The sequence below is a fragment of the Lactuca sativa genome, chromosome 8, assembly GCF_002870075.4.
Source record: "Lactuca sativa cultivar Salinas chromosome 8, Lsat_Salinas_v11, whole genome shotgun sequence".
NCBI lineage: Eukaryota > Viridiplantae > Streptophyta > Magnoliopsida > Asterales > Asteraceae > Lactuca > Lactuca sativa.
Window position 1 is genome coordinate 6454510 of NC_056630.2, and position 14146 is coordinate 6468655.

The 14146-nt window shown below is 35.3% G+C and overlaps 1 protein-coding gene and 1 pseudogene across 2 annotated transcripts; both read left to right on the top strand.

The window, feature by feature from the left end:
* The first annotated feature begins 350 nt into the window (after nt 1-350).
* Nucleotides 351-2595, top strand: LOC111876107 (acyl-CoA-binding domain-containing protein 1). 2 transcript variants are annotated; one of them, XM_042897774.2, is made up of 6 exons: nt 351-1284; nt 1417-1522; nt 1625-1704; nt 1794-1885; nt 1990-2087; nt 2182-2595. In XM_042897774.2, exons 1-6 carry the CDS (start codon nt 776-778, stop codon nt 2230-2232), a joined length of 936 nt encoding a protein of 311 aa, XP_042753708.1. In that variant the 5' UTR covers nt 351-775; the 3' UTR covers nt 2233-2595. The 2 variants fall into 2 exon arrangements, with proteins under 2 accessions (XP_042753708.1, XP_023728406.1); XM_023872638.3 differs by having other exon boundaries at nt 362-1284; nt 2172-2595.
* Nucleotides 2596-4946: 2351 nt separating this feature from the next.
* Nucleotides 4947-9381, top strand: LOC111876732 (importin subunit beta-1-like; annotated as a pseudogene).
* The last annotated feature ends 4765 nt before the right edge of the window (nt 9382-14146 follow it).

The following is a 14146-nucleotide window of genomic DNA, read 5'->3' on the forward strand; positions in this document are numbered from 1 at the left end:
TATTTGATTTTCGTTTGAAGGAAATCGTATTTGAAAAGGAAAGTCTCCGTACACAATTATTTTTCTTCATACAAAATAATTTAATTATATAGAGTTAGTATAATATAACATTTTAAAATACAAATTATATTATATGAATGAAAAAATATTAAATACAAATCACCTTAATATTTGAAAAGTGTTCGATAGCATTAACAAGGTTTGATGTCAAAAGAAACTATGCTAACGTTACCAACCATAGATAGTCAAGATCTACTAATATTCCACAAACCAATGAAATGTAGGAGAGGCTTTTACGAAACAAATTAAAGGTTGATATATGTATTATGCCATCACAAAGTCCCATTTGTTCCAGTTCGTTGATCATATCCGATAAATCCGTTTTAAAGATGAAGCTTAACAAATTTAAAAAAATAAATCCGAAATGTTGGAGTTGGTTCATATTCTAAAATTTAAAGTAATCCCATTCAATTAAATCACGTGCGCGGCCAAAATACGCCAACGCTGTTACGTGGTCATCTGGTTCAAGTTTCTCAACCCTACGCCTGTTTCCGGCTATCTGCTTCACCGGCGCCGATTTCATCCATCCTCACTTCTCCTTTACACATTCTCGCGTTTTACTTCGTACAAAAATTTAGGGTTTTAGGTATCTATCTATTGATACACTCATCGCCACCAGTTTTTGATGCATTGAGTTTACAGAGCAAACAAAATCCCAACTCCGTTCCGCCATTCTTTTCCACGGTTCTTATTCGTACATACACCACAGGCATTCATGGCGATGGCTGACTGGCAACAGTATACACAATCCGTGGTTTTCGGTCTCGTTTTCTCTTTTCTTCTTGCCAAGCTCTTCTCGAGAATCTTCTCTTTCGGAGATGAAAACCCCCGTATAACTCACGCTAACCCTAGCGAAGAACAACCGGACGTAATTCCATCCGAACCCCATTGGAAATCGGCAGAAGAAGATAAAAGATCAGACGCGGAGTTCCCAAAGAAACATATCAGTAGCCCCCAAAAAGAGTCGTTGGTTGATCAACCAAAGAAAATTGCTGCGACTGGTAGTGATAGTGATGACGACTGGGAAGGTGTAGAGAGTACGGAATTAGACGAGGCGTTTGGTGCCGCCTCCGCATTTGTCGCGGCAATCACGGCGAATCGGTCGTCGCGGAAGGTTTCGAATGATTTGAAGTTGCAGCTTTATGGATTGTATAAGATTGCAACCGAGGGTCCTTGTAATGTTCCTCAGCCTTCTGCCATCAAGATGTCTGCTCGAGTTAAATGGTATAACATCTCAATTCTTTGAAATTAATATCAAAATATACCTAGTTCAATTCCAATTTCAGTTCCTGAAATCCAGATGCTTCTGATTTGGTATTTTTTTTCAATTTAAATACGCCTTAATGAATGTGCCAGGAATGCATGGCATAAACTGGGTGCTATGCCTACAGAAGAAGCAATGCACAAGTATATTGAAATTATTACTGAGCTTTACCCTACTTGGAATGATGGGTTAAAATCTGTAAGATGAAATCAACTCTCTCTCTCTTTCTTTTGTTTTAAGAAAGTTGTTGTATTTGTATGTGTCACCTTCATTCTCTGTTTGTTGTTGGCATAACCACAGAAGAGAAGAGACGGCGATTCTAACGAACCAATGGGGCCTGTTTTCAGCACTCTTATACACGAAGAATCTGGAAATGAGTTGTAAGAAGATTCATTGAACATTTTCTTATAATTTTTTTTTATGTATGTATAATACATATACATGAAGTAATAGATGTTAACATTATCAGAAAACTGGATGCTATACATGACTTTGCAAGAGAAGGTGATATGAAGAACTTGCTCAAATGTGTTGAGAGTGGTGTTTCTGTAAATACAAAAGGTTGTCAAATTTTTAATTTTTAAATTTTATTCATATCATATTATCAATTTATTATCACTCCAAGTATATAATATAATGTCATCATTTTCTTTTAAAATTTGTAGATAGTGAGGGTCGAACGCCTTTGCATTGGGCTGTTGATCGTGGGCATATTGATGTTGTACAATTACTATTGAGCATGAATGCTGATGTAAATTCAAAGGTACGATTCATATTAGATGGAATTAAAAGCTGCGTGTGATGTTATTTATGGCAGAATATTGATGTTGTTTGTGTTTATATGAAGGACAATGAAGGTCAAGCAGCATTGCATTATGCTGTTGTTTGTGGGAGGGAAGAAATTTTAGAGTTGCTTGTGAAGAGAAATGGTGGAGGTATAAAAGATGATGATCTATCTGTCTGATTCAAATTGGCCCTGTATCCAACCCTAGTTAAGTTAACTCGACATATGGGTAATAGGAAGTGTTATTTTGTTGATTTTTAGTAATTGTCACGTTTATGTATTTAATTCACTGTGTTTATGAATAGGTAGTTTAGTTAGTAGTTATGTTATTACTTATTAGTGTCTGGAGTAGCATATTTTATGTGGATCTTAAATTTGAATTTCTTTTTTTGAATTAGTAAGTAGATCATGATTGTTTAATTATAAAAGGGAAAAATATGTGAAATTGATAGAGGGGACCCACTATATGGGGCCGTTTAACATCCAATCACAGCTTGCGTTTGGACTGGTTACAGTGGTCACTCCACCAACCAATCATTGCCTTCCATTACAATTTACAGTTACTTGTTGGCTTGCGTTTAGTATGTAAATAAAATGTAGAAACATAATTTCGTTATCCCATGAAAACCACGCAAAACATATAAATTTTAGGTCAATAAGTGTGGCTAAGGCTGCCTTTGGTATATGAGACATTCTTTTCGAATGAGAAGAAACTAAACATATTTTCTAGATCTACTTTTGTTGTTTTAATCGGTTCATCTTTTTATATGAGAAAAAAATTTAACTTCTATCTTGCTAATATTTGTATAGAACACAATATAATGCATACCGAACATAAAATAAGCGGTGTAGGTCAAAACCTGCGTAATAAATAGGGGCTATAATATAGGTATATTTTTCATGTGTGGCCTATGGGTAATTATCAACATATATAAGGTTTGTTTGGTAGTATTTACTTAAAACAACTTATATTTTTTTCAAAAATGTTAATTAGTTTTTTGGTGTAAAAATTGATTTTTTTTTTTAAAAAAAAAATATATTTGAATTAGTTTATATGGAAGTATGGAACTAAAACCTACAAATTAGCAAATTGATAAAATGTTTTTTTGGTGTTTTCAAATACTATTTATACGTGTAAAATGACTGAAAAAGATATTATATTATTGATTTTTCTTTGGTTTTTTTTTAATAAGGATCAAATTGTTATCTAATTTCTACCTTTAAAACAACTTATCAAAAAATATCTATTGCCGGTACAGTAATGAAATAAACATATATATTTCCTTTTTTTGTTTTTGCAATACAAACACTTAACGGTGTTTATTACCCACATTAAACTATAATAACTAATAAACAATACACAAACATCTTCTAAACAGTCTTTCAATTTGTCCAAATTTTGTTCTTATAAAAAAGTTGCAAATGATATATTTCAGTTTTTGTTAAAACATCTGTTTAATAAATACTATATTTATTTTGTTAACATAATAAAAAGCTAAAATTCATAAGATCTTAATTCCTAATATAAAAATATATATTCATTATGAATAAACTTCAAATATCTTCCTCATTCCGTTTTCCGTTTTGTAATTCTTTAAATAAAGGATTAAATTACATGGCATATATATATATATATATATATATATATATATATATATATATATATATATATATATATATATATATATATATATATATATATATATATATATATATATATATATATATCTTTGTGACCAAAGAGTTTATAGCTCAGTGGTATCGGTCGGGTGTTGTTTTCTTTCCTAAAAATTGATGGTTCAAGTTTCATTGGAAACCTTAGGTTAAATTAAGAGTAGTTTAGAAGTAGAATAAAAAAATATATATTTTTATGGGAGGAGTATATTAAATATTACAATTAAATAGTATTGTCAGGTTAAAACTTTGAATATGGGGTGTATATATGGGGCCATATAATTTTATTATATATATATATATATATATATATATATATATATATATAATGCATTTATAGTTCCAATCCTCTCTCCCTTTCTCTAGGGTTTTCAAAAACATCGTTTTTGGTCGTTTGTTTGCTTAGCTGGGAGAGTGTTTATCACTTATTGCTCAAGTAATTCATGTTTTTACCTTTTTAAATCTATTTGGTAGGTTTTCGTACATCCTAAATTTTCAATTTCAACTTTTTACGTATATATACGATCTTTGCTTTTCAGTCAAATAGTTCGTGATCTTTGTTCAACTGTTGCAACTGTCATGAAATCGTAGTTAGTCATTGTTTCTATTGTCATGTATTTGTTTAAATATGTTTAGATTCATTTCCTCTATAATCGATGTTTCTATTGGACCATCGTCGGTTGCAGTAGATTCGCTTCGATAAGGAAACAAGAGCTTTTTTTCCGTTTTCAGGGATTTTCGTGTTGACTCACCTCTGGAATAAGTATTACTTCTTAGGTAGTGGTTATAGTTAATCAGTTTATTTTTGTGGATGTCACACTTGCACCAGTGGTGACAATGAACTCATTTATAAAATTGATATACAATAAGGAACACAGCTTGTATGGTTACTTTATTTCCATCCTTGTTTTTCCTGGTTGTTATTAGGAACTTATTGATTTAAAATGTTGGTGCTTGTTTTGGGGATAAGTCGTGTAATGTTTTTTAAAGTAAAAGATCTTTGTCTAGAATCTGTATCAAGCATTGAAGTACAAATTTCAATACTTTCTAGCTTCTGCTTTACTTTTAGGATCTTCTTGTTTTCTCTCTTTGTTTATGTTATAACTTGTTGGTTTTGTGATACTACATTACTACGGTCCTCTAAAGAGCGTTTGCCAAGAAAATATGGAAATAGAAGTCACCTAATTTCTGTTGCATGCACAATTAGTTGATGGATCTATTTGAAAACATGATGAAGAAGGTTTAAAGCACTTTCAGGATCAAAACCTAGACGGGTTTCTCGCATCTCTATATAGAGAACTTGCTAATGAGAAAAAGCATGTTGACAGTTATAAATTAGTTGGTTTAATCCTCAAGAATGCCTTGGATGAAAACAAGCAACACATAAAGTTTTAACTTATCCAAAGATTGTTATCACTAGATGTAAATGTCAAGACACAAATAAAGGCATGCTTGTTACAGACACTCTCTTCTCCTGTCCATGAGGCACGATCCACTGCATCACAAGTGATAGCTAAAGTTGTTGGTATAGAGCTCCCACAGAAACAATGACCTGGACTTATCGGGTCCCTTTTATCAAATATCCACCAGGTTCCTGTTCATGTCAAACAAGTTACTCCAGAAACTCTTAGATAAATGTATGAAGAAGTTTCTCCAGATGTTGTTGAAGAAGACCATGTGAATAAAATCCTCACAACTGTAGTTCAAGGTATGAATGCTTCAGAAGGTAGTAATAATGTTAAGGTTGCTGCCACGCGTGCGTTGTATAATGCTCTTAGTTTTACTCAAGCAAATTTCTCTAATGACATGGAAAGAGATTACATTATGAGAGTTGTTTGTGAGGCAACAATGTGACCGGAAGTTAAAATCAGGCAGACTGCTTATGAGTGTTTGATGTCAATCTCATCAAGTTACTATGAGAAACTATCTTATCACATACACGACATCTTCAACATAATACAAAAGCGGTGAAAGAAGATAAGGAGTCGGTTGCTTTACAAGCTATCGAGTTTTGGAGCTCGATTTGTGATGAAGAGATTGACATTCTGGAAGACTATGGAGGCGACTTCACTGGTGATTCTGATATCCCTTGTTTTTATTTCATCAAACAAGTTCTCCCTGCTCTTGTACCTATGCTTTTAGAGACTTTGTTGAAACAAGAAAAAGATCAGGATCAGGATAAAAGTGCTTGGAATCTTGTAATGGCAGGTGGGACATGTATTAGGCTTGTTGTAAGGACAATTGGAGATGGTATTGTCCCACCTATGATGTTGTTTATTGAAGAGAATATAACAAAACTTGATTAGAGACAAAGAGAAGGGGCTACTTATGTTTTTGGTTCAGTCTTGGAAGGTCCTTCACCGAATAAGTTAATCCTACTTGTTAATGTCGCTCTTAATTCCATGTTCACTGCTTTATCAAAAGATCCAAAAAACCATGTAAAAGATACAACATGGACACTTGGAATAATATTCGAGTTTCTTTATGGGCCAACTATGGAGATACAAATTGTCACACCTTCCAACTGTCAACAGATTATAACAATTCTTTTACAAAGCATGAAGGATGCTCCAAATGTAGCTGAAAAAGTGTAACATCCAAAAATATGGTCCCAAAAAGTTTCATTTATTTAATAGATAAAATAGTATTTTTCTAATATCATCCAAACATTCAAATAAAACCAGTGTATCAATTGCCATAAAATCAGAGTAAAACATCATATGCGGAATCCCAAAGGTGTGTGCGATATAGTCATCCCGAGCTCTTCCCTTTACAACCGGAAGTACCTGAAACACAAATTGAAAACCGTAAGAACAAAGCTTAGTGAGTTCCCCCAAACTTCCACATACCATATATATCACAAAATAATGAGATACGACCCCCACCCACACTCAGATAATAGTGAGATACGGGCCCCGCCCAACGAGATACGGGCCCCGCCCGCACTCGGATAGGAATGAGATAGGGTCCTACCCACACTCATATAATGGGCCCCCATACAATATACATACATATTCAAGCACATGCAAGTATCACACAAACAAAAAGTATAATAACATAACCAAACGAGGGTCAGCCTTGGTGCCTTAGACTCGCTGAACCCGGTGAGGAAAACTCACCTCAAATACAAAATGATAGTTGAACAGCTCTCGGCTCCGAATATCGACTCTACTCGACCCCTAAACAGAAACGAATTCCTTTATTACAACTTAAAATGTCCAAAACCCCCTATAGGTCAAACTTGGTCAAAGGCTAAAGTCAAAGTCAAAGTCAACGACCCGAGTTGACCCAACACGCCGAGTTGTCCTTCAACTCGTCGTGTTCCTCTATTCAACTGCAAAGTCAGAAAGAAACCGATCCAACTCACCGAGTTTATCAATAAACTCGTCGAGTTTGCCAAAAAACCAACACCTTAATTCATTAAGCCGACACAATCGAAACTAAGAGCTTCACAGCTCAGATCTCAACTAGAATAGCATCTAGAAGGGTAAAGTTTCCAATTTTACCCCTAGGAACCACCAAAACGAGTTTAAAACCTAAACCCTAGGCTTAAAAGGGTGAGGACTTAATCATTAAGCACTAAATCACCAAAGGCATAGTCCCCAAACTATAGATTTGTCCCTTAAAGCTGAATGGCCACGTAAAGTTTCCAACTTTACACTCATGCATGACTAGGAGAGGCTAAAATGCTCAAAAGAAGCCAAAAGGACTTAATGAATGCATGAATCCCTTAAGACCATAAAGTTGGCACCTTTATGCCAAAAGAGATCATGAAGATCATAAATTTGAAAGAATAAACACTTGGGACATTCTACTTCCCCGACAACCACCCAACCATGGATAAAAGCATATAATTTTACCCAATAAGAGATCTAAGCTAATATTAAGCAAGATGAGAACTTGATACCTTAAAAACTTGGAAAATGAGCTAGAGATTCTGGATCCAAGACTCCTTCTTCAAGCCAAGCAACTCCCAATTCTTAAGCTCCTTAAACAAGCACCAAAAATGAACACTCAAGGATCTCCTAAAGCTCACACACTCAACAATGGAAGCTAATGCTCGATTTTAGGGTTTCTGGACTGAGGAAGCTGGTAAGGAGGCCATCCAAGGGACTTAAGGCCTTTAAATAGGGTGCAACACCCTAAAAATTAAGGTTTCCTTCCCAGCAGCCAACTCGTCGAGTTGAGATACCTCGACTCGCCGAGTTGACTCATTAAACTTCGCTGCCAAGAAAAACTCGACACGCTGAGTTGAGGCTTACAACTCGTCGAGTCATCCATGAAAATATAAGTAACTGGAAAAATAAATTCATACCGGAACCTAGGCTTTACAAAAAGCATGTGGGGCCCTTTACTTTCTGACACAAGGGTACGAGGATTTTAGTCAATCGTCTCTTTTGACTCCGTACTTTCAAGAAATCGTGTAATCTCTGCTAACAGTGACCCACATAGAAGATGATTTAGAGAGCAGACTAAGAACAACTGCTTATGAGACACTAAATGAAATTGTAAGATGTTCGACCAATGAAATACCTCCCATGGTTTTACAACTTGTCCCTATCATCAAGTTGGAACTACACAAATACCTTGAAGAACAGAAGCTTTCATCTGATGAAATACAGAAATAGAACAAGCTCCAGAGACTCCTGTCTGGGTGTTTTTAGGTGATTATTTAGAAGTTAGGTTCATCAGTGCCAACTAAATACGTGTTCGTGCAGTATTTTGACCAAATCATGAATATTTTTTTATGAGTTTTTGCGTGTCGATTTGCAAGTGTTCATGAAGAAGAAATGTTGGCAATAGGAGCTTTAGCCTACTTAACGGGACCTGATTTTGCAAGATTCATGCCTGAGTTTTACAAGTATCTGGAATTGGGACTACAAAATATTGAAGAGTATCAGGTATGTAATGTGATTGTAGGTTGGTGACATATTTAGGGCTTTGGAGGAAAATGTGTTGCCATGGTATGATGGGATCACGACTCAGCTTCTTGAAGATCTTTCACGCAATCAATTGCATAGATCCATGAAGCCTCCTATTTTTCCTGTTTTGGTGATATTGCTTTGGCAATTGGGGAGAATTTTGAGAAGTATTTGATGTATGCTATGCCTATGCTTCAAAGTGCAGTTGAATTTTCCTCACACACATCAGAAGCTGATGATGAAATGATAGAGTACACAAATCTTTTGAGAAATGGCATTCTGGAGGCATATTTGGGGATCTTTCAGGGTTTTAAAAGCTCTCTTAAAACTTAGTTGTTGATTCCTTATGCTCCATAGATCATCTAATTTCTTGATATGATGTATATGGAGAAAGACATGTAAGTAGTTAGTAGTAAGTAGATGTTGAAGTGGACTCATCATGTTTTGGTTTTTGATTAGTTTATCTTTTTATGTTTTCAGGGATGGTGTGGTGATGAAGACCGCGATTGGTGTTTTTGGAGATTTAGATGATACAACATTGGTTTTAATTTGAACGAAAAAAAATAAAATCAATAAAGTTGAAACTGCAAGAATTTAAGATAAAATTATCAATATTTTATTAGAATCTTGAAGTTACCATGTTTCATGGTCTCCGTGGTGTTGTATATTCTCAATGAAACAAAGAGCATCTCCGTCACATCTTAAAATTTCATTTTTCTCTCAATTTTTTTTCTAACCTCATTATGATTTGGTGTAATACGAATCAACCTATATATTATTCAACAGTTATGTTATATATTATATAATATTAAGAAAAAACATCATAAATGTTTAGTTTGCAACATAAACGAACCAAAATCTTGTCAAAGGGTAAAACCGCCATTTTCAGCCAAACTTGAGGTTTATTATGACATTATCCCTTAAATAAAATAATTAATATTTGCAGTATTATGTTATATATTAAATAATATTAAGAAAAAAAAATCATAAATGGTCCCTATGGTTTTCTCAGATCTGAGGTTTAATCCACGTGGTTTAAAAACATCGCAGATGGTCCTTGTGCGTTTAAAACTTTTGATGTTTGGTCCTTTTTGCTAACTTTGTAAGCTTTCTACCATTGAATGAAGGGTATTTTCGTCATTTAACTATCCATGGACATTTTATGAGGTTTTCTTTTCTTTTATTTTTTTAAAAAGAAAAAAATGAAATTTAATATACAAGGGGTTTCTTTGTGTGTGTGTGTGTAAATCCGACAACCTCCATATATGTTCTTTGACCAAAGAAATTCCCAATAAAATTTCCTTTGTTATCTAACCAAATTATCCAGGAAAACAAAAATTCGTTATGCACTTGTTTTTCTCAAGCCCTATATCTGTACTCCCTCTTCCCTTTCCCCTTGTAATCGATTACAATAGTGGTGTTGGTTGTGAGATGGCAGCGTGAAGATGATCGGAAAAGGGTATGAATCATATCTCCATTTGATAAACCATAGAATGATAAACACAAGGATACACATACTCAAGCTTGGAATCAAATACAGAGCAATAAAATCAAACCCAGATATGGAATCTCTCTCATTTGTTTTAAAAACGTATTCATTGCAAATACAAATAAGTAGCAACAGAACATGAAGAAGACTGAAAATTTCTTGTACGACCTGATGGGTTTTATGTACTCTAACACTCCTATGGTGCACATACAACCCTAATGCTTTGGATCTAAGTTTTCTCTAACTATACATGCAACATTGTTTTTCCAAAGCATAAAGCCTAAACTAACATGCAAGGTAACATTTGAATCATAAAAAATAGTTTAGGATTACAACCATGCAAACCCTAATGTCTAGCACCTTAAGTGTGATGCCTCAAATATCTTATAACAAAGCAAGAACAAGAGAATGGACTTGAGTGAGAGGTTTGGGAGATCAAAATCGGCTAGCTACAACTCTAGTGTGCATGGGGGGTTAGGGTGTTAAGGATTTCTTTTATAGCTTAGGATTACAACCATGCAAACCCTAATGTCTCTTCATATATCTTATGCCTTTTGGGCTAAACCTTCTTGGACTCTCAGATAGGTTTAGTCCAACTCTAATCAACATGAGTCATGAGTCCAACTAGAAATATTACTGATTTACCTAATCAGTCCATGTATCTTTAATCAGTTTCTTTTGATCACTAAATTAATATCAAATTAATTCTTGATCAATACTAATTAAATAATGTGATTTTTCAATTAATATATTATACTTATAATATATTAATAAATCACAACAACCTCTTCCTCAAATATTCATCCTATCAAATTGTTCAAGAGTGTGTTACAAACCAAATGGACCACGCTATTATCGGGTCAACTACATACCAATTATAGTTATGGGATTAGACACCTAATTCAATAGTATCCACTTGGATAAGTCTAATAACTATATTTGCTAATGTAGCTTCAAAATCCGAGTAGCAATCGTAGTTCTCTAAAAGCCAATGTCGAATTCTGACGCGCCATTTAGATAAGGGATCATATAATCCTCTGTTCTTCAAGATATCATGCGGATAAATACATTGAACATAGTCATACTTATTATCCAACAGTTTGTTTCCCGATTTCTGATTTGTTTGACATAGAACTTAATTGAATACATCAGTTTATGTCACACCCCAAACCGGACCGGCGGAAACGTTCGGGGGTGGATGACGTCATGCATAGTATCACAACAGTTGTATCATAGCAAGTATAGTAAATGTAACACTTGTGTTTCTAGCCTAGGCATTTGTATTGAGTTGATAGTCTAGGTTAACCTTTGTAACTCATTTTGAGGAAGTGAAAAGGAATTATGTGAATATTATATGAATTATGTGTTTTATGCTTAATTATTAGGATTTAATTAGTTAAGAATAAAAATAAGCGTCAAAATTAAAGTGTGAGATAAGCCTGATATCTTAAATAAAGTTGTAGCGGTCGAAACAAGGATTTCGGGGATATAAAGAATACCAAAATCCGAGTTATAACGAAGAAGTTATGACATGTCGAAGTTTCGCGACAAAACCGGCACGGTGTTGAATGTCGTAAAAAGTGAGTTTTTGATAAACTACTTTTTAGCCTTATTGATCTAAACGAAAGTCGTAGTATTCGTTAAACCGAGAAGATCGATAAAAAGAACGCCCAAATCTGACTTCGTATGAGGAAGTTACGATTTTTCGAAGTTTTAGCTTAGCAGTAGACAGCTAAAAACTCAAATTTTAAATCGAGCGATTTTTAGCCGACACAACCTAAACAAGAATTGAAGGTCTCGTCATTAGTAGCACAACGGTAAAAAGTCTGACGAAAACGGACGTCGGATCAAGAAGTTATGAATTTTTAACGGATTTCCTGTCCCGGTCTGTTAAAAATAATAATATAAAAATTAAAGTCAAAATTAGCCGACGAAGTCTAAACGAAAGTTGTAGAGCGTAATTGTAGCTACGCGTGCATATAAAGAACGTCAAAAACAAAGCTCGTATGCGAAAGTTATGGATTTTAGAAGTTTTGGCACGAAAAACGAGAAAAATCCCCAAAACCGAGGAATTTCGCACACGTGGACTTCGGCCACATGTCCTCGCTTCGCATATGCCACGTGCCCTGCTAAGCCACCCGAGCTACTGAGTCACCTGAGCTACTGAGTCATCCAAGCACATGGCCTTATCCGAAGTGGTCCACTGAGAAGGCGACACGTACCCTCTTGCACGAGATCGAGCCCTCGCAGCATGCCACGAAACCTCTACTTCGGAGCCTAGACCTCGGTCCAATCACAAGCTACCAGCGAGCCCCTCGCAGGTACGAGCCATGTGCGAGCCATGCGCAGCCATGTGCGAGCCTTCCCTGCGAGCCCTCGGATCTGTGAGGCGTGGCTTCCTCTCAGCCGTCCGATCAGAAGCTCTCCCCTATAAATACAAGGGTGCGAGACCTCTCGGGTATACTTTGGAAAATTGTCAATTTTAACCCCTAAACCCATATTTCTTTCATCTTAACGTCCCGCGAAGCCCTGATATCAATTGTAAACCCCGGAATACTCCACTAAGTGCCCGTGAAGCCCGGAAAATTTATCTTTTCGGTTTCGAAGCCCGACTTTTGCAAAGCCCGGTTTCTCAATAAAACTCTCGGTTTTATTAGAAACGATCGTTTTAGGAAACAAATTGCTGCCCGATTATCACCACATCAAGTGAGTGTATAGTCACTTTCATTTTACACATAGATATGAAGTATTTACCTTATAATACGTGCTATGTGTAAATATATTAATTGTTTGTTTGAGGTGATTGTTGTGTTGATGTTTTATACAAGTTTTAAACTGTATAAGTATTTTTATCTACAAATATGTTGGGTAGAACATGGGTAGATAGTGATGTGTGATCAAATAAAATTGATGAGAGGCCTCGATGTGTTTTGAGATCCAATCATCTAGAGGAGTTTGGATGACGACCATGGACTTTCTAGACAATCCAGTGGGAAACATTAGCAGGTCCGCAACCTGTAGGTGTTAATGAACTGAGAGTGTTCATTCGTTGTACTCCATCCCTCTCATGGTTTCCTTTAGGACATGTATGGCTGAGGAAACCCCTTAGCAGTAGTGTCCATCCCGATGATATTCTTTAGGCTAGGTCCCTTGTGAAAAGTGTTTAGGGACGTAAAGTGGGGATAACGGGAACGGGTAATCAGGGTTATTATTGATTGGTGAACTTAATAAGTTTATTATTATTGTTGGTTGAAAACCCTATATGCTCACAAGGCTCCCAAGCCTGGCCCACTCAGCTTTTTATGTTACAGGTAGTGGACCCCGAGCATAGTCGGAGGACGACGAGAGATTTTTCGATTATAGGCCAGTAGTTGTAAATAACTGTTGAAAGGCTTATAATGTATTGTTTATGCTTTTGATCTGTATCGCAACATGACATCCCAAGGTTTTGGTATATATATATATATATATATATATATATGGAAAATATATACCTTCTTAATGAAGGGTTTTGATAAACTTTTATCATATGTTGTTTGGGGACCAATTCCGCAACATCTTTTGAAAAGATTTCTCTGATTTTATTTTAAAAAGCATAAATTAAATCGGTCTTTTCTGGCCGAGAAATTAGGGGATGTCACAGTTGGTATCAGAGCATTAGTTTAAGCGAACTAAGAAATTGTAGAATTTCTAGACTTGAACTTAAAATGCTAAGTGATGATTGTGAGATGAGTGTCTACCATATTTTAGTCACGAGCACTAGTTTATTTTAGGGAAGATGCCTAAAATGCCCTTATGTGCTAAATGCTATGTGTTTGCTATGTGCACCATTATTTGTTCGGTGCTATGGTATGTTGTCGACCGGATCTGGAAACCTTATGTGTGTAGGATTCTAAGCGTATGATTACGAGATTAGAACTAACATGTAAACGTTTCGGAGTGATAAGGGAATT

Coding starts and splice junctions, on each gene's coding strand:
- LOC111876107 (XM_023872638.3), top strand. CDS start 776: ATGGCGATGGCTGACTGGCAACAGTATACACAATCCGTGGTTTTCGGT. Junction 1,285..1,416: donor ATGTCTGCTCGAGTTAAATG/GTATAACATCTC, acceptor TGAATGTGCCAG/GAATGCATGGCATAAACTGG. Junction 1,886..1,989: donor TGTTTCTGTAAATACAAAAG/GTTGTCAAATTT, acceptor TAAAATTTGTAG/ATAGTGAGGGTCGAACGCCT.